Consider the following 26608-nt stretch of genomic DNA (forward strand, 5'->3'; position numbering starts at 1 on the left):
TGAATACACACTTCACAAAGGCAGCTGAGGATACCCTGTACCAAGGAAGGTTAGAAGAGGGTTTTGTTGTGCTCCCATCTTGCTGCCTGTCAGGGTGGCAGAGAAAGAAAGGCAGCAAGGGAAATTTTGCTGACACATTTGTTCTATTGTCAGCAATCAGTTGGAAAGTTTCCTTTGAGAAAATGTGTTCCAGCCTGGAAAGGATGTGCTCTTGGCTTCAGGTTGGGTTATTAGAGGATTGTGTGTCTCATAATTTACTTTTTTTCCTAGTATGTTTGGTTATTGTTGGCAAAACCATGTCTCTGCCTACAGTTCTGAGGGGGCACACCTAGAATCGTGGAATGGTTTGGGTTGGAAGGGACCTTCAAGATCATCCAGTTCCTACCCCCCCACCATAGACAGGGATGCCTTTCACTAAACCAGGTTGTTCAAGGCTCCATCCAATCTTTCCTTGAACACCTCCAGGGAGGGCATATCCACAGCCTCCTTGGGCAACCTGTTTCAATGTCTCACCACCCTTAATGTAATAACCTAAAGATCCAATCCCAAATGATCTTATGAGTATCAGTTTGGGTTTCACTTGCCTATTAGTTTTAAAGAACACAATTATAGTGAGACAGGTGTTTCAAGAGCAACTCTTCTCTCATGTCCTTTTTCATCTGCTGTTGGATCAGTTACAGTTAACTCTACTTGTGATGTGCTTTGTAGAGGGAGAAGAGTATCCATACAAATGTACACACAATCACAGATAGTTCACCCAGCAGTTCCAGGGGTGGGGAAAGGAATATCATTTCCACCCTGTGATCAAACTTTAGCAGTACCCTGCTCATTATGGCTCCACAGGCAGAGAAAGTGGTAACTCAGCAAATAGCACAACATTAGTGTTATCTGCAAATTACTGAATGTGTATTCAAAGCCTTGATCCAGATCACTGATCTGGAGTACTCCAGCCAGAAACAAGGCTGTATCCCCAAGGTACCATTCATCCCAAGGTATTCCTTAAATAAGTTATTAACAAGAGCTGAAGGCACTACCTCACACTAGAGGTTGTGGTAGGGAGAGATTTTTGAAGGGTAGGGGAAAGGTATTTGAGTTTGTTACATACATTGGGAGTATGCTTGGTTTTGGAGTGAAGGGAATTGAGGTCAGGATGTACTTGCCAGTAGAGGCTCTTATGGGAAAGGAGAGCAAATGCAAAAAAAATGGAGAAATAAATCTATAAAGAGCAGCTTGTTGCTCAAGGGGCAGATGTAGAAGTGGTTTGTAGGCAATGATCAGTGAAACAGGCAGAGGTAAGTTCTGGAACTGACCCAAGATGAGGAAAAGAGCTAAAAATAATGAAACAGGGATTTAAGATCCCCTGTAATGGAGATAAACCAGCAGCAGCCCAGAGAACTGTAATGAGGGTTCCACATGAATGAGATTTTAGTCAAAGTACAGGGAGAGAAATATGGGTAAGGGACATTGGGGGATCTCTGAATGTCAGGCTGAAATTCTATCTGGGATCCTATCACCTGCAAGGGTTTGGGCTCACCACCACAATGTTTCTGTTGGCTTATGAAGACAGTCTAATGGCATGTTTCCCACTTGGAGGATCCCTGTAGAGGAATTGTCTCCCAAGCAAAAATGTTTAGTGATGCTGACTTAGCTCATACTGCTCTCACCCAGCCAGGCTGGGCTATAAGATTTAGAGACTACCAAAAAAAAAGGAAAAAGCAACTAAAAAAGCCCAACTGAATATTAGGAGGAAGAATAACAGTAAATTGGAGGTGGATAAGGGAAGAGCAACTAGTGTCATCTACCTCAACTTGTGTCAAGTGTTTCACAGTGTTCTACATGACATCCTGTTTACCCAACTGGAAAAGCATGGACTTGAGGGGTTGGACCATTGGCTGGATAAGAAATTGGCTGGATGGCTGCATTCAGGGAGTTGTGGTCAATGGCATAATGTCCAAATGGACAAGTGACAGGTGACATCCTTTGGGTGTCAGTACCAGGAACATTGCTGTGTCAGCGACATGGACAGTGTGATTGAGGCACCCTTAGCAAGTTTGCAGATGACACCAAGCTGTGTGGTCTGGTTGACATGATGGAGGTAAGGGACCTGGACAGGCTTGAGAGGTGGGCCTGTGCCAACCTCATGAAGTTCAACAAGGAATGAGGAATGGCTCAAGAGCATTGACGAGCAGGACTTGGGAGTGTCAGTTGATGAAAACCTCAACATGAGCCAGCAGTGTGCACTTGCAGCCCAGAAGGCAGCTGTGTGCTGGGCTGCACACAAAGCAGTGAGAGCAGAAGGAAAGGGAAGGGATTCTCTCCCTCTGCTCTCATGAGACCCCACCTCAAGTGCTATGTCAATTTCTGGTGTCCCCAGGGATGTTGCAGTTGCCCTCTCCCTGTAGATGTTCAAGGCCAGGTTTAACAGGGCCTTGAGCAACTTGATCTAGTGGAAGGTGTCTCTGCCCATGCAAGGGGAGTTGGAACTAGATGATCTTTAATGTTCCTTCCAACCCAAACCATTCTATGATAATATGATAGGAAAAAATTGTTAAGCCAGGTTGGTTCTTATGTTTGTGCTTTGTTTTTTGTCTTACCCTCTCTGCATCCTCTTTCCCTTGTTCCCCAGCTCAGTCCTATCTTATTCCACAAGCTGTCAGGTTGGCCTGGGTCCGTTCTGCCATGGTTTTGTGTTCCATTTAGGCAAACACCGTGGCATGGACTTGCCTCAGCGTGACAGAAAGCGACACATCATTTTCTGCTTACGTTGTTATGGAAATCTTGCACGCTTCAGCTGGCAAAGAGATTGTCAAACACCCTTGAACAATATTTGCTCAGAGTGCAAGAGAGAGAAAAGAAATTTAATATCTGCTTTGATATTCCGTTCATTCCTTCCTTAGGTGTTGTCTTTGATTTTCTTTGCACACACTGAAAATTTCCTTTCTGTTATTATAGAATCATAGAATAGTTTGGGTTGGAATGGACCTTCAAGATCATTTATTTCAATCCTTGCCACCATGCTCAAGGCCCGGACTTGAACACCTCCAGGGTGTTCCACATCCTCCCTGGGCAACCTGTTCCAGTGTCTCACCACCCTCAGAAAAGAATTTCTTCATAATCTCCAGTCTCAATCTCACCTCTTCCATCTTAAAGCCATCTATCCTATCATTACAAGTCCTTGTAAAAAGTCCCTCCCCATCTTTCTTGCATCCCCCATCAGGTACTTTACATTCTTCCCAGAACCTTCTTTCCCTAGCTGAACAGCCCCAACATTTGTATCCTGTTCCCATGGGGGAAGTGCTCCAGTCCTCTGATCATCTTTGTGGCCTCCTCAGGACCTGCTCTAATAGTTTCACATCCTTCTTGTATTAGAGGCCTCAGAACTTCAGCCTAGGCTTCTTTGTGACCTTTGTTATCCAGTGAGTGCTGCTCATGATTAAAAGCTGGCTGGATCAAGAATGTTTTTTTTCTCTTTATCTCAAGCAATTTAACTCAGTGGTGGTGAGTGGCAGTGAAGAGTTGCTCCACTCAAGGACAAAAGCCCTCATCCATACCCTAACCAACATCTACTGGTGGGCTGAAAGCCACATGTAGCGAAGAAGTTTCAGATCTGTGTCGCTCAATAGGTAAGATAGTGTCTAGGAGGCTGCTCTTGGAGATGCTCTTGAGGCCCTTCAGTGCAGGATGTACGTTGCTGTTAGTGAAGATAAAATCTCAGCCAGGAAGCATAATTCATGTTGCTGTCCCCTGAGCTGAAATGATGTGTGCTGCTGAAATAAAGTTGTATCTCCCTTATAACCAGAGAGTCATAGAATTGTTTTGGTTGTAAGAGATCTCCAAGATAATCAAGTCCAACTTTCAGCCCAACGCCACTACAGCCATGTCCCAAAACGCTATGTCCACACTTTTTCTCAACACCTACAGGGATGGTGACTCCACCACCTCCCTGGCCAACCTGTCCCAATATCTGAACACTCTTGCAGGAAATACATTTTTTCTAATCTCCAATCTAAACCTTCTCTGTCACAATTTCATTCCATTTCTTCTCGTTCTATCACCTGATACTAGGGAGAAGATACCAACTCCCACCTAACACTAACTGCCTTTCTAGGAGTTATAGAGAGCAGTGAGGTCTTCTTTCAGCCTCCTTTTCCCTGGACTAAACAATCCAATTTGCCTCATCTGTTCCCCTTAAGACCTGTTCTCCAGACCAAGAGAACCAACCCATTGCGTCATTGGAGTCTTTCTGACCAGGCATCTTGAGATTTCTGTGCTCTCTGAACAAGATCTACAGACATGATGGCTTAACTGAATCAGTGTCCCTGCTTTAGCTCAAATATGAGGTTTAATAAGGGAAAACAATAGCTTAATTTGAAAAGGCATCTTGGAGGCCAGTGGGACTGACCTTGTATGAGTGGCTGCTGCCAAGAAGATTAGGGAGTTGTATGTTGTACTCAGAAATGTACTGTGGACATGCTGAGCTTGGCTCAGAAGATGGGAAGAGTGGTCCCTTCAGTCCAATACCTTGTCTGAGCTTCAGACTTTGCAGGAGATTCCTTGGGGAATAACCTGGAGCAAGAGAAGGGCTCATTCTTTCACATTAACCATTCATTACCTCAGACAATAAAACAGGGGGATCAAAGCCTTCCCCACCCTCCTCTTCACAGTATCACAGTATCACAGTATCACTTAGGTTGGAAAGGACCTCAGGGATCATCGAGTCCAACCTATCAACACAGACCCCATGACTAGACCATGGCACCAAGTGCCTCGTCCAATCTCGCCTTGAACGCCTCCAGGGTCGATGACTCAACCACCTCTTCTTTCACTGCAATCCTTGGCACTTCTCAGCACCTCCCAAGAGCATGCATTCATGTGATGAATGTGAAGAAACAAGGAAGCTGTGATGTCTGATTGTGGTGGAGCTTTCCCCTCTCTCTCCACCACTCTGTTCTGCTTTTTCTGGCTATCTATGGCAAGGCTTAAGGCTTTCCTTGCACCAACTAAACACCTCGAGGGAAGGTGAGCAAATGACTGAGACACCTGCAGTTTCTTCTGTGCCTGAGGGATTTGCTGTGTTTCTCAGGAGACTAAGCCAGATGTTGCTTACTGTTGGCAGACGATTTCCAGTTAAGACTTGGGCAGGCAGTACCAGAAGAAGAGGACACAGTCTCAGGCTGCGCCAGGGGAGGTTTAGGTTGGATGTTAGGAAGAAGTTCTATACAGAGAGAGTGATTGCCCATTGGAATGGGCTGTCTGGGGAGGTGGTGGAGTCGCTGTCATTGGAGGTGTTCAGGAGGAGACTTGATGGGGTGCTTGGTGCCATGGGTTAGCTGTTTAGGTGGGTTGGATTGGTTGATGAGTTGGACGCGATGATCTTGTAGGTCTCTTCCAACCTGGTTTATTCTATATTCTATTCTATATTCTATGGCAATCAGATGGAAAAGGCCTCTAAAATTATTGAGTCCAACCATTATCAGACTCTACCAAGTCTTCTCCAAAACTGTGAGCCTCAGGGCCACATCTCTGCCTCTTTTAAACACCTCCTGAGATGGGGATCCAACCACCTCCCTGAAGAACCTGTTCCAACTCTTGAGAACTCTCTCAGTGAAGATGTTTCTTCTAATATCCAATCCAAACCTCCCGTGGTACAACACGAAGCCATGTAAGATCCTCCTATCAACTGATACTAGTGAGAAGAGGCCAACCCCCACCTCAGTTCATCCTCCTTTCAGGGAGTTGTAGAGAGCAATGAGGTCTCCCCTCAGCCTCATTTTCTCCAGCCAACAATTCCAATTCCCCCAGCTTCTCTTCCTGGTATCTGTTCCCCAGACCTCCAGTTTCATTGCACTCCTCTGGACCTGCTCCAGACCCCAGTGTGTTCATTGTAGTGGAGGCCCCAAAACTGAACTTAATACTGATATGTTGGTACAGAGAGGGAGATGGTGGTGTGGGAACTTGCAGATTCCTGCTATCGCCAAAGTTGTCAAGCACCTCAGGCCAGTTGAATAGCTTTAGCTGGAATGTTTTCCTGTCCATAGACTGTCTGACTCAGATTCCTAAACTAAATCTCTCTCTTTTCCTGTCTCTTCTAGCAAAGCCGCATTTTCTCTGCCTTGGAACAATCTCCACAGCAGCTGAACAGTGCGGTGCTGACACTTGTAATTTCTCTCTTGCTGAGCGGCTCCAGGTTGGCCTGCCAATGAACTCTATGTCTGATCAGTGGTCAGTCAGGCTATAGCCTCTTAAAAATTCCCTCGAAGGTTTAAACATCTCTTCGCAGAATCACAGACTGGCAGGGGGTGGAAGGGACCTCTGAAGATCACTGAATCCTGCCAGAGCAGAATCACCTAGGGAAGGTCACACAGGAACAAGTCCAGACAGAGATGGAGACTCCACCACCTCTCTGGGCAGTCTGCTCCAGTGCTCTGGCACCCTCAGAACAAAGAAGTTCCTTCGTGTGTTTAGATGGAATTTTCTGTTCATGAGTGTGCCTATTGCCCATTGTCACCGGGGATCACTGAGAAGAGTCTGGCTCCATCTTCCTGACACTTATCCCTTAGATATCTGTAAGCATTAATATGATTTCCTCCCTCAGCCTCCTCTTCTCCAGGCTAAACAACCCCAGTTCTCTCAGCCTTTCCTTTCATGAAAGATGTTTCAGTCCCCTCATCAGCTTAGTGGCCCTGCACTGGACTGTCTCCAGTAGTTCTGTGTCCTTCTTGACCTGGGATGCCCAGAACTGAGCTTACTTAGTGCTGCTCACAAGGGTCTAGCATAATGACCTTCTTCCTCCTTTCCCAACCCATTCCTGACCACCATGCTGCAAAGTCTGTAATTTCCTTCCATCACAGTATCACAGTATCATTAAGGTGGGGAGAGACCTCAAAGATCATCGAGTCCAACCTGTCACCACAGACCTCATGACTAGACCATGGCACCAAGTGCCACATCCAATCCCCTCTTGAACACCTCCAGGGATGGTGACTCCACCACCTCCCTGGGCAGCCCATTCCAATGACTAATGACTTTCCCCATGGATAACTTTCTCCTCACCTCAAACCTAAACTTCCTCTGGCACAGCTTGAAACTCTGTCCCCTTGTTCTGGTGCTGGTTGCCTGGGAGAAGAGACCAACCCCTTACTACTTCAAATAATTTCAATTTTATGCTCTGCTTTGGGGTTTTTGTTGTATTTCTTTTTTCTTTTTTTTTTGATTCTTGGCCTGACAGATTTCCTCTCATTATAAATTATTCTGTCTGCTTCAGCTGCATGCTTTTTCTCATTTACATTTAAGATAATGGAAGAAGAGTTGCTTTTGATGACATAAGTGAGGTAGATTTGGGGTTAGCGTTATTGCCATAAAATGAGACGGCTGGCTGGATAATGTAAAATATTAGGGATTTAGAGGTTTTTAGTACCTGAAAAACACTGCAATGACTAGGGGAGAAAAAAACCCAACAAAACAACAAAACAAACCACCCAAAATCTAATCTACTTCTTCCCTGCAAATTGATGAAGCTTCTTGATGCATGCACGGAATGTGCAGGCCTCCAGGCTAATAACATTACTGGTCTCACCACATGTACCAAATGGCCTGCTGTAAAATATTTACAAAACAAAAACATTGCCACCTACTTGATGATGAAGAAGGGGGTGGGGGGGGGATTAATAATCACTGTAAACTGGTGCATTTATTTTATGTTACCTGTGAGAGCTGTAAAATGAGGTTTAGGCTGTGCGCTGGAAGCTTACAGCAGTTCTGTAGCCCTGTGTTGTAGCAGTAGTTTTTTCCTGTACTTAAAGTAATAGCTGGAAGTGTAGAAAGGTCTCTGCTGTACTTCAGATTCAGGTGCAAATTACCTGACTGGGTTGTTTTTTATTTCTCTCTTGGGTTTTTGTTGTGTTTATGAGGCCTCATTTTGACTCCTGGGTTCAGTTTTGGGGCTCTCAGTACAAGAAGGACATTGAGGTGGTGGAGTGGATCCAGAGAAGGGCAACAATGCTTGAGGTCCCTTCCAACCCTAACAATTCTATGATTCTATGAAGGGTCTGGACAACAGGTCTGGTGAGGAGTGGCTGAGGGACCTGAAGCTGTTAACTCTGGAGGTTGAGGGGAAATAATCTGGCTCTCTACAACTGCCTGGAAGGAGGTTGGAGCCAGACAGGACTTCCTCTCTTCTCCTCAGTAATGAGGGACAAGAGGAAATTGCTGCAAGTTGCACCAGGGGAGATTTAGGTCAGATCTTAGAAGAAACTTTGTGACTGGAATTGTTCTCAAAGACTAAAATAAGCTTCCCAGGGAGGTGGTTGAATCCCCATCCCTGGAGGTGTTTCAAAAAGACAGAGACATGGCACTGAGGGCCATGGTTTAGCACCAGCCTTCATAAAGTCAGAGAATGGCTAGGCCAGATGATCTTGAAGGTCTTTTCCAACCAAAATGATTCTATGATTCTATGAATCTTGCGGTCATATGAAGATACATTCACATTCAGCTAGATCGCAGGTGGATTTTTAAAGATATGTGCACTGGAATAGTTCAGACCAGAGTCTCTTCTCTCTCCCCCCTTTTTCTCACATGTGGAATATATGTAACTTCTTTCTTTTTTTTAACCTGGGAGAGACATGATTCTTTTGTTGCACATATCACATTTATTCTTTGCAGTGACATCAGGTATTTAATTTTATGGGGGTGTGTATATGGTTCAATGGCAAGGAGATTAAACAGCTTTAAAACAGCTAAAGGATACAATTCACTCCTTTCCCTTTCTGTCTCGTCCTATCTGGCTTTTTTAACCAGTTTTCAAGTTCCTCTGATTCTACACATGCTCATGGGGATCTACAATGCCTTTGTTGGTAGCCCAAGTGGATCAGGTGCAGTTAAGGCTTCCAGGCCAGGAATATGTTATGGAAAATACTTGTTCTGGCACAGAAGCACTTGGATGTTCCTCTCTGCATTTGGTGCTTCTGGTAAGACCTCACCTGGAGTACTGCACCCTGTACCTGGAGTACTGAGCCCTTAAAACAGTAAGGACATGGACCTGATGGAGCAAATCCAGAGGAGCACCACAAATATGATGGGGGGGCAGGAATAACTCCCCTACGAGGACAGGAGGAGGGACCTGGGGTTGTTCAGCCTGGAGAAGAGAAGGCTGCAGGGGGAACTAAAAATGACATTCCAGTACCTGAAGCGGGGCTACAAGAAGGCTGCAGAGGGATTGCTTCCAAAGGCCTGCAGTTATAGGTCGAGGAGCAGTGCTTTGAAATTGAAGAACAGGAGGTTTAGATTGGATGTTAGGAACAATTTCTGCACCATGTGGTCATAGAACACTGGAACATGTTGCCCAGGGAGGTAGCTGAGGCCCCATCCCTGGAGATATTCAAGGTGAGATTCAAGAAGGCTCTGAGCAACCTGATGTAGTAGAGGATGCCCCTGCTGACTGCAGTGAGGTTGAACTAGATGACTTTTGGATGCCTCTTCCAACCCAAACCATTCTATGATTCCATGATTCTATGGTTTGGACCAGTAATTCCCATGGACATGTGAACTTTAGCACCTAGCCTGATGTAAACCCATATGCCAAACCTGTGGAGGCAGGCATACATCTTTGACCTAAAATATCTGGCTTTGCAGAACTTCTGCTCACTTCATTGTGGATTTTTTAATGCCTTTCTTTTCTGGAGGCCCAATTCAAAGTCCTGCAAGGTCAATGGGTATATTCCTCTGCTTCACAGGAGAAAAACCTGCTTACGTTGCAATGTGCTGGTCTGAACTAGCCATTAGCAAGAATAATCTGAAAGCTGACAGATGTAAAGCTAGAAACCACTGTTAAAGGTTTTTCCACCTTGGCCGTATGTATTGTCATCTTTTCATCAGTCTTGTGTAAGAGTTTGAGGCTCTGTCTTGGCTCAAGCTGACTGTGAGAGAGCTGGTAGCTATTAATGGTACAGAGCCAAACAAGTTAGATTAAACCTCCTTTTCAGATTTTCGGGTGCCATTCCTTCCTGCCTCTCAGCTTTCTGCTGTGACTTTTCAGCTGAGCTGACTAGCAGGGGCAATACCTCCAGCTCTGGAGACCTTTGCCATCTCCTTGAGATCCTGAGGCACAAGAATGCATATTCAGCATGACTAGTAGCACCTGAGTGTCCTCCCTCAAAAAATATATTCTGCAAGACACAGGTCTAGAGAATAAGGAACATCTGATGGAACTGGGATTGTTTAGTCTGGAGGAGACTGAGGGGAGACCTCATTGCTGTCTACAACTCTCTGAAGGGATGTTTTGGTGAGGTGGGGGTTAGTCTCTTCTCCATAGTGTCAGTTAATAGAACAAGGGTAAATTGCCTGGAATGTCACCAGGCTGGGGTTAAGTTGGAGATAAGGAAAAAATTTTCCTGCAAGAGTGCTCAGGCATTGGGAAAATCTGCCCATGGAGGTAGTGGGGTCGTTTTCCCTGGTGGTGTTCTAGAAATATGCGGACATGGCACTCTGGGACATGATTTAGTGGTCACGGTGGTTTTAGGTTGAAGCTTGGATGAGATCAGCTTTCAGGTCTTTTCCAACCAAAACAATTCTATGATACTATGCTTGTACTCCAAGCTTGTTGAGATATCAGCATGGACTTGGTAGTGCACCAACTTTCCAGTATCTGAAGGGGGCCTACAGGAAGGCTGGGGAAGGACTTCTCAGGATATCAGGTAGTGATAGGACTAGGGGGAATGGAATGAAGCTGGAGGTGGGGAGATTCAGGCTAGATGTGAGGAGGAGGTTCTTCACCATGAGAGTGGTGAAACCCTGGAATGGGTTGTCCAGGGAGGTGGTCGAGGCCCCGTCCCTGGGGGTGTTTAAGAGCAGGCTGGATGAGGCTCTGTCCAGCCTGATCTAGTGTGGGGTGTCCCTGCCCATGGCAGGGGGGTTGGAACTAGATGATCCTTGTGGTCCCTTCCAACCCTGAATGAAACTATGAAACTATGAAACTATGAAACTTGCCTGTGTTCAAATGTACTAAAGTCCAGTGCAAAACTGGGAGAACCTTGAAATTGATGTCCCCTTCATTTCACTTTAAGATGCTCTGGATGTTGCAGAGTTTGCTTATGTGTTACAAATGTGCTATGCTGCAGCAAATGTGTTTTTCATCATACTCATACCTCTCTCATTGTTCAAGCCCTCTGCAGAACCTCAGATATCTATAAAACAAATTTAGACACCAGTCCTGCAGTTCAGTATTGTTTAGACAGACCCCTGAGACAACACAAACACAATTATTAGACCAGAGCCTGACAAAATATCAATATTCCTACAGAAGTAATAAAGAGTTTGGGAATGGAGCTAAATAGTGGTTTATGGTTTGTCAGGGAAACTGTTTGATTTCTGAAAGCAGCTGAATGTTGATGTTCTAACAACGGAGTTTGGTCTGCTTGGAGCTGGTTTACATGAATCAGCCTGGAGAAGAGAAGGCTCTGGGGAAACATTATAGAGGCCTTCTGGTACCAGAAGAGGGGCACAGAAGAGCCAGAGAGGGACTTTTGACAAGGGTTTGTAGTGATAGGATCAGGGCAATGGCTTTCAGCTGGAAAAGGGGAATTTAGACTGGAGAGTAGAAGAAATTATTTCCAGTCAGGGTTGAGACACTGGAACAGGTTGCCCAGGGAGGTTGTGGATGTCCCCTCACTGGAGGTGTTCAAGGCCAGATTGGATGAGGCCTTGAGCAAGCTGTTCTAGTGGGAGGGGTCCCTACTAATAGTAGGGGGATTTGAACTAGATCATCTTTATGCTCCCTTCCAACCCAGTCCTGTTCTATGATTGTATGGTACATGAGAGGTGGGGGGTTTCGTGATTTTTAGTTGTTTGTTCTTTGCTTACTACAAGCTTTTTCCCTCCCTTTCTTCCATCTTGTGACATCATGTGCAGAAAGCAAATCTCTGGCAAATCTGGGGAGAGGATTGAGCTAATCCAAGCTCCAAAATGAGATGTGGTGGAAAGGCTGAGGCCTTGCCTGCCCTCTGATTTACAAGAGGGGTCTTGACAGCACATCCACACTGAGGTGCATTAGAGCATGCTTAAAGAGTAAGAAAAGCCAGACTTTCTCAGCATTTCTCTATTTCTGCTGGTTTCACTGGTTAGCTCTCTCTGTAGTTCAGGCTCTTTTCCTTGTAGGACCAAAAATAAATGGAATAAATAAATAACTTAGAAGCTCACACACTCAGAGAATGGAGTGAGTGCTCAAGAGATAAATCCCTTTGGCAGCTTTGAAGAAAGATTTTGGGGTTGTTTTTTTTTTTGAATGAGACTTGAAATAGGCAGTGGATTGTAGAAAGAACAGAAAAGAGATGGGTTTGGTGACAGGCAAGAGGTGAAGCTTTGCTGGCAAGTTTGTCATTCCTGTTGTTCTGGAGGTTACGAAGAATACAATAGGGCTGTCACAGGTGCTGTACAGACAGCAGGCCAGGCTTACAGGGCTCTGATTCATGTCTGGGGATGCAGTATGATCTACATGCTAATACAGAGAGTCCTATCCTGGCTTAGCAAAAGAACAGTGTAAGCAACCTTAACTTCACCCTTGGTGATTTGCACTGTATTCTCTTTCCTCTCTATGATGTTAGACGACCAACCTGCCCACAGAATATACAGGTATAGAGTCATTTCAGTTGGAAAAAAATTTTAAGATCACTGAGTCCAAACATTATCTGACTCTACAAAGGCTGGTGCTAAACTGTGGCCCTTGGCAGCATGTCTCTACCTCTTTGAAATACTTCCAGGGTCAAGATTCAACCACCTCCCTGAGGAGACTGTTGCAGTCTTTGAGAATCCTTTCAGTCAAGAAGTTCTTTCTCATAGCCAACATAATCCTCCTCTGGTACAACCTAAAGCCATTTCCTCTCTTCCTATCACTTGTTACTAGGGAGAAGACTCCGACATGCACCTCACTCCAACCTCCTTTCAGACAGTTGTTAAAGAACAAGAAGTTCTCCCCTCACCCTCTTCTCCAGGCAATACAACCCCAGTTCCCTTAGCTGCTCCTCACCAGACCCCTTCTGCAGACCCTTAACCAGCTTCAGTGCCCTCCTCTGGACATGCTGCATCATGTTCAGGAGGAGACTTGATAGGGTGCTTGGTTGCATGGTTTAGTTGATTAGGTGGTGTTGGATGATAGGTTGGACGTGATGATCTTGAAGGTCTCTTCCGATCTGGTCTGGTCTGGTCTGGTCTGGTCTATTCTATTCTATTCTATTCTATTCTATTCTATTCTATTCTACTCTACTCTACTCTACTCTACTCTACTCTACTCTACTCCACTCTACTCTATTCTATCCTATTCTATTCTATTCTATCCTATTCTATTCTATCCCAGTGTCTTTCTTGTAGTGAGGCCCCCAAAACTGAACCCAGGATGCAAAGTGTGATCTCACCTGAGCTGAATACAGAGGAACTTGTGCTTGCACTTAAAAGACTGGGCATCAGGGCTGATTTGGAAGCCCAGCAATAGTACATGAAACTAGGAAGGCCCTACAGTTCTGAGACTCAGAGCAGCTGGGATGGTTCATGTTGTATAAGGGAAAATGCAGATTAAATGCAAAAAGCAACCTTTGTGACTTTAATCTCCCAAACCAGACAGGAGGAAATGTGGCCAGGTGACCCTCCCTGACACCTCTTGCACACACACATGCTGTGAGGACAGGGAGCTAGTTTCTTTTAGTTCTAGTGGGTTGTCTCCATGGGTTTGATTGTATTAGGCCCTCTTCCTCAAGATAACAGAATCACACAACCAGGCTTTAACTTTTAATATGAAGATCACAGGAGTGTAATTTGGAAGCACCAAATGACTGAGAATTGAAGAGACTAATCTGTCCCTTTGAAAGCCATCCAATTTCGGGTTTTTTTATTTACAGCATTTGAACCATTTCACAAATTGGAAAGCAACCATCCAGCCATTTCACAGGCAGATTATGATATCTTTAAAATAGAGTCCCAGGCATTTATCTGAATGCAATTGGCCACCTTGCTTACTAACATCTAGATTGGAGATATTACACACACAGATGAGCACTGACTGTCTGAAGATTATACTTTTCTCTTATTAACCTTATGTTTGTAGCTTGCAACTGAAGAAATGTTTTAGATAGTGGTATCAGCTGACTGCCTTTGGCCTTTGGAAGGGCTCATCATGTTGATTTGATAGATCAGAAAATGCTAGACCATGAATAGTCATTTTATGACTGCTTCACTTGCTTACATTCATCACAAATGCAAAGGTGAAGAACTGCTGGAGAAGGACCAGCTCCATCTGGTACTGTCTGTGCAGAGTGTGTGCAAGTTGTTCAGTTAAAGATGGAGACTGGAAGCAAAAAGCAGGAAACACACACTAGGTGAAGATACTGGAAGGCAGCCATATCCTGGGCCTCATCAAAAGCACTGTGACCAGCAGGACGAGGGAGGTGATTTTGCCCCTTTGCTCTGCTGTGGTGAGATCCCACTTAGAGTACTGTGTCTAGTTCTGGTGCCTTCAGCATAAGAAGGACTTGGAATTGTTGGAGCAGATCCAAAGGAGGCTGCAAAAATTATCATAGTGATGGAGAACCTCCCTATGGGGACAGGCTGAGAGAGTTAGGGCTGCTAAGCCTGGAGAAGAGAAGGCTCTGAGGAGACCTTACAGCAACGTTCCAGTACCTGAAGGGGGCTACAGGACTGCTGGGGAGGGACTTTTGACAAGGGTGTTCAAGGACACATTTGATTGTGCCTTGAGCAACGTGGTCTAGTGGAAGATGTTCCTTGTCAATGACGGGGGAGGTAGAACTAGATGATCTTTCAGGTCCCTTCCAACGCAGACCGTTCTGTGATGCTGTGTTTCTATAAACACGAAGGATGCTGCCTCTGACAGAAGGAAGGGCCATTCCCTTGTTGACTGCTGCCAAACTGAAAAATAAAAACAACAAACCTTTCTGGATTCTATCTCATTCAGCAGGGGATCAGTTTTTGTGCCTGAGGCTACTCTGCCCACATGTGACTATTCTGCTGGGCCTGGGCAGATGCTGCAATGTATGTGAGCCAGATGTTGAGTTCCCTATACTAGGGTAGAAACTATAGCTGTAGTCCAAGACATGGTGCAAATTCAGCTGCCACAGTGCACTTTGAGCTGGAATCCCTTTACACACTGGTTTGTTGTTTTATTTTTTCTCTGAATCTTGATTTGATCATTTAACATTAGACAGCAAAGAAGGAGAGCAAAGTGTATAAAATCACAGCAACAGGCTCAAGTCCACGGTGTCTGCCCCACCTCTTCCTTACTGCACAACCCTCAGCAAGACAATTAAGACATTCAAAGCAGTCACCACATGGGATCAATTTCCAACAGGAAAAAAAATTCTGTCTACCAAAGCTGTTTTGAATCCAAAAGTTGCATTTCTGACAATGATCAACTGTTCATTACACCTCCTGGATCACTGTGGAAAGGCTGTTTTGTCAATAATATTCAGGCTCTTACTGCAAACTCCCAAGTTTTGACTGGAAAAAAAATAAGAACTCAAACAGCAGCCTGGTTTGTTCATAGATTCATAGAATGGTTTAGGTGGGAAGTGACCTTGAAGATCATCCAGTTCCAACCTCTCTGCCATGGGCAGAGACACCTTCCACTAGACTAGCTTGCTCAAGGTTCTGTCCAACCCAGCCTTGAACACCTCCAGGGTGTTCAAGGGGGCTTCCACAACTCCTCTGGGCAACCTGTTCCAGCATCTCACCACCCTTATTGTGAATCATTTCTTCTAATCTTCAGTCTAAATCTCTCCTTCTCAAGCTCAAAGCCATTGCCCCTCTTCCTATTACTATAAGCCCTTGTCAAAAGTCCCTTCCCAGTTCTCCTTCCCTTCAGGTACTGAAGGCTGCACTAAGGCGTCCCAGGAGCCCTTTCTCCTGTGGGCCAAACAGCCCCAGTTGTCTCAGCCTGTCCCTACAGGGGAGGTTCTCCAGCCCCCTAATGATCTTTGTGGCTTCCTCTTAACCTGCTCCAGCAGCTCCACTTCCCTCTTGTGCTGAGGGCCCCAGAGATGGATGCAGTGCTGCAGGTGTGGTCTCAGGAGAGCAAAACAGAGGGGCAGAGTCCCTTCCCTGTTCTGCTGCGCTCCCTGCTTTGGATGCAGCCCAGCACACAGCTGCCTTCTGGGCTTCCAGTGACCATTGCTGGCTCATGGTGAGCTTTTCATCAACTGATACCTCCAAGTCCTTCTCAAGGCTGCTCTTGAACCACTATTCTCCCAGCCTACATTTTTGCCTGAGGTTGTCCCAACCCAGGTGTAGGACCTTGCACTTGGTCTTGTTGAGCTTCATGAAGTTGGCATGGGCCCTCCTCTCCAGCCTGTTGAAGTCGTAAGTTGGTTTTGGTGAAATATCAACTTTTAGGCTTTGTGGCACTCTTTTTGTGTGTGCATGTGAATGCTTAGTACTTTTTCTGACTCCCAATAGCTTTTAATGGCAGGTCTTCAATTTAATTGTCATTTGCATAAAAGAAGGTGTTTATTTCTTTTCTTCTGTTCCTCTCTGACCTCTTCTTCTCCAAGAAATTACTGAGTACCACTTTGAAAATGTATCTTCAGAGACATCAGGCAATGTTTTAAATGCCATTGGCACAGGAGTACTGCCCATGGGCACACATAGCAATACCAGAAAGTTAAGTGATACAGCATATGAGCACCAGCTGTTGTCTTCACCACGGTCCTCTTCTATGACTAGACAGTTGCTAAAGTCTTAGCTCTGCTTTCCTATGCAGCATCTCTGCTAAATCCATCTTTGTTAAACTCTTGTCCCCGTTGGTGCTCATCCAGGGGAGGCATTGATGCCACATTGCTCCCTTGAAGACTTTGCAAGTGATTCTAAATGGTCAGGAAGAAAACTGGACCATCATGTGCAAGACATAAAAAGTGAGCAATTATTTGAACATCAAGCTTTAAATGCTCTTTGAAGTACAGATGAACAATGCTCACAGGAGGCCTGGTAAAGAGGAAAAGATTGCAGGTGGCCTCAATTTGTACCAGGAGAGGGTTAGATTGGATATTAGGAAAATTTCCCTCAGAAGTGTTCAGGGATTGGAACAGGATGCCCAGGCAGGAGGTTGAGCCAGCATCCCTGGAGGTGTTCAAGAAATATGTGGACATGGCACTTTGGGACATGGTTTAGTGGCCATGGTGATGTTGGGTAGATGGTTGGACTCGATGATCTTAGAGGACTTTGCCAGCCAAAACAATTCTGATTCTGTGATCTAATAGAGAGTAGGTCAGGATTTATTATAAATGGACTAATCTAATCGGTTTGAAACTTCAAGGCGGGAGGGGTGGGGGGTGGGATGGAATGGGATGGGATGGGGACAATCTAGCTTCAAATCAGTTCAGGACTCAAAAATGCTGTCAGATGTGGTTGCAGTTATTTTGAATTTCTGGACTTGAACGTAACATCTGCCTAATTTTTTTCAGTCCACATGGTATGTCACACAGGGAGGGGGAAGAAAGCAAGCACACAATCTCTTTTGAAGGGCACACCAGCTGCATATCATTACTGAATGTATGGAGTGAACTTGTAACCTCCTAAACAATCTTTGTCCCCTGGTGTGACTCCCATGCATTAGAGCCAGTGGTACGGATCTTAGGCACTGTCTTCCAACCTGACTCCTTCAAACTCGATTAAAGAGAAGCCCAGTAGGAATTCTCCAGGATCCCATTGTTAGAGAAATCACTTTTGATTTCAATAACAGGTGCTGTCAGCTTTTCATTCAGACCATCTTAGAGAGCAGATAGAAGAGCACTATGCTTACAGCTTCAAGAGATTTCCTGCAGGCTTAGATTGCCAGCTTCATATTTTTTCCTTTTATTTTTGATTTCTACCTTTTAATTAAACCATGTCTGTGTTTCAGCCATGAAAACCGGAACACACCTTTCAGTTTCTACGCAGAACAAGTGTGTGTGGCTGTTCAGAGGGAAAAATCATGTTTCCTATCTGTTTGGTAATGGATGTATTATAGAATCCTAGATTAGTTTGGGTTGGACAGGACCTAAAGGATAACCTAATTTCTACACATGGGCAGGGACACCTTCCAGTAGACCAGGTTGCTCTAGGTCTTGTCTAAACTGGCTTTTAATACCTCCAGGGAGGGGACATCCACAATTCCCTTGGGCAACCTGTTCCAGTGGCTCATCACCCTCAGGGCAAAGAATTTCTTCCTAAACTCCAGTCTAAATCTCCCCTCTTCCAGCTCAAAACCATTGCCCCTCATCCTGTCAGTATAATCCCTTGTCAAAAGTCCCTCCCCATCTTTCCTCTAGCCCCTGTCAGGTACTGGAAGGCTGCTCTGAGGCCTCCCAGAGCCTTCTCCTCTCCAGGCTGAACAGCCCCGACTCCCACAGCCTGCCAGGACAGGGGATGTTCTCCAGCCCTCTCATCTTTGTGGACTCCTCTGGACCCTCTCCAACAATTTCATGTCTTTCTTATGCTGGGGGCAACAGAATTGGATGCAGTACTCCAGGTGGCATCTCACCAGAACAGAGCAGAGAGGGAGAATCTTCTCCCTCATCCTCCTGGTCACGATGATCTTGAAGGTCTCTTCCAACCTGGTCTATTCTTTCTATTCTACTCTATTCTGTTCTGTTCTATTCTATTCTATTCTATTCTATTCTATTCTATTCTATTCTATTCTATTCTATATTGGCACACATGTGCTGGTCATGCTGCTTTTAATGTTAGGTAAGAAGAAGGAAAAAGAAGAGCTATGTATCTATGTATCATTCATGTGTGTTTTTTGGGGTGCAGGTCTGCTTGCAGTTGTATTGCTGAATACAATGTGTCATGTTGAACACTCTGGGACCATCACATATCTAATCACTTCTTCCTATCAATGGTTTTTGCAAACCTTTTGTCAGTTTCAGTAAAGTAAAGCTCCAACAAGAAGCACAACTCCCACTCATCTAAAAGCAGTTTATGAACTTTCATGTTCATGCACAATTCTGGCTCAGCTTCCCCACAAAAATGCTGTGTGTGTGATCAGGAGGAGGCTGGACACATGTTTTGTGTGAGGCCTAATTGGCTTTCACCTGCAGGAAAAATCCTACTGTTAGAGCCTTCCTACTCTCAAGCAGAGACAAAGTGTTGAACCCCCCAGATTAGTTATATGTCAGTTGTTGCATTTCACCAGCTGCAGTGCAGGGAGCCATCAAGGAGTTGTGGCCACCAGCACCCCTGCATGTCTGCTTGAGCATCAGACTCAGGAACACCAAAGAGTTAAGTCATCATGGTTTGCTTTGATCTCACACATAAAACTAGGAGCGCAGCCTCTCCTTCCACTTACGTGAGCAAATGCTGGCTCATAGCACGTAGCCATCAGGTTAAACCTCTGGACTGTAACCGTCAGGGTGGAGTTTGACAGATGTCTTCTATTATCTGTTACCCAGCAAAAGCCAGGTAACATCACACAGGAAATCTTGTCTGCAATTCTGGCTCAAGGGGCACCCAGCTCGTGGGACAGAAAATGCATGACATCTCTTGGAAAGTATTTCAGATATGGAGTGTACTGGGTACATAGCAGCCAAAAGAGGAGAGTGAGAGAAAAAGTAGCTTGGTAGTGATCACAAATAGCCATGCTGGCAATCAAAAGTACTTTTGTTATAAAAAAACACTACTCAGCATCTTCTGGCAGAGCAGTCTCTCTTGTCTGGGAGCACCAGAAGAGGAGGGCAGAGCAGAAGATAAGACAACACGGTTTAATGGCCATGGTGGTGTTAGGTTCATGGTTGGACTGGATGATCTTAGATAATTCTATCTTAAATAATTCTATGATTCCATGGCATGTGTGTGGTATTTTCCTGGTGGCCTTAGGTGAGTTATGCATTTGTCATGTTAGGCCAGGAAAGGGGAGAAGGAGGAAATGGGAGAAAAATAAAAATAAACCATACACACTTAAGATTTTTCCCTATGATTCAATCCCTTCCATGATTTTCCTTCCACCAAGCAAACTTTTTTCCTCCAGAGCCCTGAACTGGATGTAAAGGTTGGAAAATAAAAGAAAGAAGAGGAAAAAAAACAAACAACCAATTTATTTTTCTTGCTATTCAGTGTGCCAGGAGTAGAGAGAGGCTCCTGTGGGAATTGCAAGGACTCCCCTGTGGATGCTGGAAATATTTTGGTGCTTATTTAATAGCTGCAGCTCTAGTCTGAATGATGGCAAAATTTAGTCTTGTGCCGTTAGTGCCAGCTCTCCGGATAGAAGCATGGAATCATAGAATTGGAAGGGATCTCTGGAGATCATTGAGTCCAGCCCTGCTGCCAAAGCAGAATCACCTGGGGCAGATCACACAGGAACCCCTCCAGACAGGTCTTAGAAATCTCCAGAGAGGCAGACTCTACAACCTCTCTGGGCAGCCTGATTCAGGGCTCTACCACCCTCACAATAAAGAAGTTTCCCCTCATGTTGAGGTGGAATTTCCTGTGTTCCAGTTTACATCCATTGCCCTTTGGTCCTGTCACGGGAGACCACTGAAATGAGCCTGGCCCCTTCTTCTTGACACCCACCCTTCAGATATTTATAAACATTCATAAGATCTCCTCTCAGCCTTCCCTTCTCCAGGCTAAACAGCTCCGGGTCTCTCAGCCTTTCCTCATCAGACAGGTGTTGCAGTCCCTTCATCCTCATAGCTTCCATTGGATACTCTCTAGCACATCCTCTTGAAATGGGGAGCCCAGAACTGGAAACAATAATCCAGATACGGTCTCAGCAGGGCAGAGTAGAGGGGGAGGAGAACCTCCCTTGAGGTCTGAGGGAAGATCTTGTGCCAAGAGCAGCTTTGAGGTCATCCCTCTGTGCATTGCTCTTTTGTGGAGGCATTTGTGGTTTGAGGTGGGTTTTTTTCATTACACCACGGAAAATGTTCTACTGTCCAAACCAGCTGGGTCTTCAACAACACTAAAGAATCAACAGCAATTCTGTGCTAGGTGTTCTTCTATGAGACAGAAAAGAAGATTTTTGCATTAAAATGACAGGAAGAAAAATGGTGAGGGCATTCAATGGTGCTTTATTTCCATCAGATGCTACTGCCTGTGGAAATCAGTTGTGCTCCAGCGGTCATTACCCTCTTGTGTACTTCTCATGCCGTGTGCTCCGGCTTCTCTCTGAAAGGTGGCTGTGCAGCAAGCATTAGATTAGCTATAGCTTCAACTACACCCCACAGGCAGCTGCAGAGGGGACATCCTTGGGACCTTGAGTCTCTTTTATTCCCTTCCTTCCTTTAATCAGCTCTGCTCTTGTTTCAGGAATATCTACATCGGGGGCTCTGGGGCCAGGAAGCACCACTGCCAGCAGCACGCCACGGGTGGCCACCAGCAGCACCAGCCGCACCACCACCACCTCGGCTTCGGGCAGGAGGAACAGGAGCACCAGCACACCATCACCCATGGCCGATGTCCCCGAAGAAATGACCACACACCTCCCACCTGTCTCCTCCCAGCTGCCAGCGGCTGGTGCGGAGAGCTGCGAGCCCGTGGAAGCCCGCGATATTATGTGGTCTCGAACTCGGCAGGGACAGGTGGCGAAGCAGCCGTGTCCCATCGGCTCAATAGGTGAGTTGACATGGAGAGCCATCTCTTTCTGGCTGTGGGATGTTCTGAGAGTATGACCAGGTGGAACATGCCAGTGGAGCATGCTGATGACTTCAGCAAACAGCTGACCAGGGTGAAAGCCTCACAGAATCATGGAATGGTAGGGTTTGGAAGGGACATTCTGAGATTGTCTAGTCCAGCCCGCCATGCTAGAGGAGGTTTGCCTATATCAGGTTGCACAGGAACCCAAGAGTTGACAGATTTTGAACTGTAATGTCAATTTTTTTAAGGCATTTTCCCCATCAGTGTTACTGTGAGGTGTTTAGTGGTCACAGTAGACCTCCTCAGATCTTAAGCTTGCAGGATCAGTCATAGAACCATAGAGTAGTAGGGGTTGGAAGGGATCTCCAAAGATCTTTGAGTCCAACCACCCTGCCAAAGCAGGATGACCTAGGGCAGGCCACACACGGATGCATGTATGTGGCTTCTGAATGTCTCCAGAGAAGGAGACTCCACAAACTCTCTGAGCACCTGCTCCAGGGCTCCAGCACACTCACAGGAAATAAATTTTTGTTTAAGGTGACCACATTGTACAGGTTCTTTGGTATCACAAGCTCTGACTGAAGGAGAGAACAAGCTAACAGTCTTGTGGAGTTGAGCTTGATGTGCTATCATAGAACCATAGAACAGTAGGGATTAGAAAGGATATTTGGAGATGAGTCCAACCCCCTTGCCAAAGCAAGATCACTTAGGGCAGGTTACACAGGAACACATCCAGACAGGTCTTGCAAGTCTTCAGAGAAGGAGATGCCACAACCTCTCTGAGCAGCCTGTTCCAGTGCCCAAAGAGCCTTTTCTCCAGAAGTTGTGTGATGCTCCTGCTATGCCTGTTTTTGCCTGGATTTGTAACCCCTGAGCTCAATGACTGATGTGTTGGTGAACAATGCTTTACTTGTTTTGGAGAGGGGGTTGAGGGAAGCAGAGGAAATCAACAAAACTTAGATTTCGAAGCTCTATGCTACACTGTTTACATTTCAAAGTCTTTGGCCAGAATTTCATAGCACAAATGTTCCCAGGTACTACTCCTGAATCAACTGGAGTGATTCTTCAAATGGCAGCCAGAATCAAGTGTGATCAGCAGAGAAAGCAGGCAGGGAAGACTAAGTCAAATCCCTCAAAATGGTGAATAGCATAGCCTAGCCTAGCATAGCATAGCATAGAATAGAATAGAATAGAATTAACCAGCTTGGAAAAGACCTTTGAGATGATCGAGTCCAACCTATCAAATTTATGCTCCTGCACTTCTACTCTTCCCTGGTAGTTGTTTTCTTCCAGAATATTGCTTCTGGATATTTTCTGCCCAAGTTGAAACATATCTGAGTGAAGAATGGGGTTTGGAATATCACAGAACCACAGAATGGTAGGGCTTAGAAGGGACCTCCAGAGATCGTCAAACCCAATCCTCCTGCCAAGGCAGGGTCACTTAGAGGAGGTCATGCAGGAACACATCCAGGCAGATTGTGAATGTCTCCAGAAATGGAGACTGCCACCTCTCTGGGCATATTACTGTATTTTAACAAATTCAGTTCTCTAAAAGAATTTTTTTGTCAAGTTAGCCTTGCTAGCAAGGCCTTAGAACTTGCTCGCCAAGAAGAAAGCAGAAGAAATTGCCTTTGAAAAGGGCTGGAGGGATGTGGCTTGCAGAGGAAACTCTCAGTTAGCTCTCCATTCCATTGCCCTGGAGACCCAGTCACACCTGTGCACATGAATACTGATTGTCTTGAGTTTGGTGAGGTCAGACTGTTAAAACTGGCCTTCATTAAAAATAGTGTGGCCAGCAGGAGCAGGGAAGTCATTGTGCCCCTGTACTCTGCATTGGTTAGGCCACACCTTGAGTACTGTGTCCAGTTCTGGGCCCCTCAGTTTAAGAAGGACATGGAGACACTTGAACATGTCCAGAGAAGGGCAGCAAGGCTGGTGAGAGGCCTTGAGCACAAGCCCTATGAGGAGAGGCTGAGGGAGCTGGGGTTGTTTAGCCTGGAGAAGAGGAGGCCCTCTACAACTACCTGAAAGGTGGTTGTGGCTGGGAAGGGGTTGGTCTCTTCTCCCAGGCAACCAGCACCAGAACAAGGGGACACAGTCTCAAGCTGTGTCAGGGGAGGTTTAGACTCGAGGTGAGGAGAAAGTTCTTCATCAAGCAAGTCGTTCGTCATTGGAATGTGCTGCCCAGGGAGGTGGTGGAGTCACCATCCCTGGAGGTGTTCAAGAGGAGATTGGACGTGGCACTTGGTGCCATGGTCTAGTCACGAGGTCTGTGCTGATAGGTTGGACTCGATGATCCTCGAGGTCTCTTCCAACCTTAGTTATACTGTGATACAGTGAAAATATGAGGGGCATGGGAAGACATCAGTGGTGAGAGTAGGTAAAGAACATTTTTACTGTATTTCCCAGTCCTACTTCGTAAAATTAATGCCAAAAGTATCCTGTGGTTTCCAGAGATGGGAAAGGATAGTCAGAACTGAAGCTGTGAAAAGGAAGGACAGGATAAAAAAGGAAAATGAGGGCTGGATGCAGGGAGCCCTTTTCTAAGCACAAGAGCTAAGGACTTGATCAAAATATCTAAGGGAAAAAATAAAATAAAATAACCCAACTTGTTGATAGGGGATGGCAAAAAGCCTTTCCCTTCTCTTACTTCAGTGATTCATGGGAGTTGTTAAAAGCTGTGGTGTATTAACTGTGGGCCTCTTCCAGCTCCTTTTGAAGACATGAGCAAACTCTGGCTGGTTTTAATCGGCACTACTGTCAGCCCTGGCCTGTAATTCACTCTTCTGCTGCTGGAAAGCTCTGCTCTGCAGGGCAGAGCACTTTGTAGAATGCAGAGTCTTTAAACTGTGGCTGGCTTGCTTTCTAAAGATATTTTACTCCACGATTTTGGATGCATTTATTTTTGTCTGACACGGTTTGAGGTGTTTTGCTCTCTTTTGCAGCAGGAATCAGGGTGGCCCCAGATGAAACTCTCCTCTAAAGTCCCTCTGAAGGTTTGAGGGTGAAGTGTAAATCCCAGTGTTACACTGTAGCATTCATAGCACTGAAAATGTTGTGTTTCCACCCAAATGTGTTAATGGTGATTCAGAGCAGTAAAGCCTTTGTAATTAACAAGGAAGTCGCAGAATCATGGAATGGTTTGGGTCAGAAGGGATCATCTAGTCCCTACCTCCCACTCTGGGCAGGGACACCTTCCACTAGACCAAGTTGCTCAAGGCCTTGTCCAACCTGGCTGTGAACACCTCCAGGGAGGGGGCATCCACAACCTCCCTAGGCAACCTGTTTAAGGCACAGGGGCTGATCATGGAGCCAAACAGTTTGACAGAGCACCTGAGGCAGGGGGCTCAGTGTTTGAGATACAGCTTCCATTTTTCAGTCTCTGGCAGCTTTCCTGCATGGCCTAAGGCAAAGCTCTGCCTGTAGTCACCTTTTGGTGAAGTGGAGATAATGTCCCTGCGCTTCCTCATGGATCTTCTGTGTCTTAGGGTGCCTAAACACTAAGATGATGGGCTAAGTACACTGACAAGATTCAGAAGTGTCCCACTGAGGTCCTGAGCACTGAAAAGCTTCCAGGCTTCGCATGAGGAGCTCAGCATTGTGAAATGAAACCTGTGAGAAGGAGTCCTGGGGGCAAAATGCAACCTATGCCACTGAACATAGCCCCTTTCCTCTTCCAGGTGTCGCAACTTTCCGGTGTCTTGCGCCAGATGGGATCTGGGAGCCCCAAGGACCTGATCTTAGCAACTGCTCTTCTCCCTGGATCAACCATATCACTCAGAAGGTAAAACATTTCCTGCCTGTTGACTGCACTGAGTCTACCCACTGACCCTCCTGGTTGTTTCCACAACAGGGAACACATAAGTGACCAACAGCCACATATAGAAAAGGATGAGCCATGTATAGTAGCCAGGATTTGCAAGAAGAAAGCAAGACTGTAAAAACAAATCTGTTCAAAATTAAGGCAAAGAAGGTGAGGGAAAGGCAAAGGAGGGGGACCGGAGAGTGGAAATAAACTAACAGTGAATGATGGCTCTTGTTTGTGGTGAGAAAAGGAGGAAGAAGGAGGAGGAGGTGGGTGGACATATGGAAAATACCAACTGATTGCAAAAGGAAGCTTTCTCTTTCACACATCCCCAAGGATTTTCTCATGCCACACAAGCACAGGAGAAACCCTCTAGCTGAGAAATCCTTACCAAAGAAAGGCAGGCTGCATGTGAATCGTTTGCACTGCACATCTGCCTCGCCGGTTTTAACTTCGGCCCAAATTGTGAAAGAGCTGGTGGGGTAGAAAACAACACTGCAATAATGCCTAGCTTTTGACTCATAAGCCCCTTGATGAATGTTCTGTGACACTTCATCATTTATTAGTGTTAAAAGTCCATTAAGATGTGACAATAGAAGCTCAAGACAAGCAGAGCTTATTTGGTAGCTGTATGTTGAGCACTTTGCTTATTAATGCACAGTGGTGCTTTCAGCTGATTTCACTGCAAACAGAGACCAGATGTGTGTTTACGCCACAGAGTCTGTGGGCTGAATCCTTTATTACAGCAATCTGTGGGGATTGATTCACTCCTTTGACCAAAGTGAACCAGTTCCAGCCTTGCTGCCTGCCTGTGCTGCTGTGCAGTACCAGCACCTTGCTCCTGGAGATCCAGAGCCTGCTGGTTAGCGGGATGGGGTGAGCCTGCAGAAAAGACTTTCACAGAAGCACAGTATCACAGAATGGTAGGAGTTGGAAGGGACCTCTGAGGATCATTGAGTCCAACACCCCTACTGGGGCAGAGTCCCCCAGAGTAAAACACACAGGAGCACGTCCAGGTGGGGTTGGAATGCTTCCAGAGATGGAGACTCCGCCACCTTTCTGGGCAGCCTGTTTCAGTGCTCTGTTACCCTTAAATTAAAGAAGTTCCTCCTCATCTTTAGATGGAACTTCTTATGTTCAAATTTGTGCCCATTACCCCTTGTCCTCTCACTGGGCACCAATGCAGAAAGCCTGGTCCTA

At 45.7% G+C, this 26608-nt stretch overlaps 1 protein-coding gene across 28 annotated transcripts in view; it reads left to right on the forward strand.

Moving 5' to 3' along the window:
* Positions 1 to 26608, forward strand: part of ADGRL3 (adhesion G protein-coupled receptor L3) — a 614635-nt gene that overhangs the window by 470402 nt on the left and 117625 nt on the right. For all 28 annotated transcript variants that reach the window (XM_068137418.1, XM_068137413.1, XM_068137416.1 and 25 more), the window contains 2 exons: positions 21277 to 21582; positions 25284 to 25387. In XM_068137418.1, the coding sequence (XP_067993519.1) occupies positions 21277 to 21582; positions 25284 to 25387 (410 nt within the window). The remainder of the gene's footprint in view (positions 1 to 21276; positions 21583 to 25283; positions 25388 to 26608) is intronic.

The sequence above is a fragment of the Melanerpes formicivorus genome, unplaced genomic scaffold (assembly GCF_026170545.1).
Source record: "Melanerpes formicivorus ecotype bairdi unplaced genomic scaffold, bMelFor1.0.p_v2 SCAF_4, whole genome shotgun sequence".
NCBI lineage: Eukaryota > Metazoa > Chordata > Aves > Piciformes > Picidae > Melanerpes > Melanerpes formicivorus.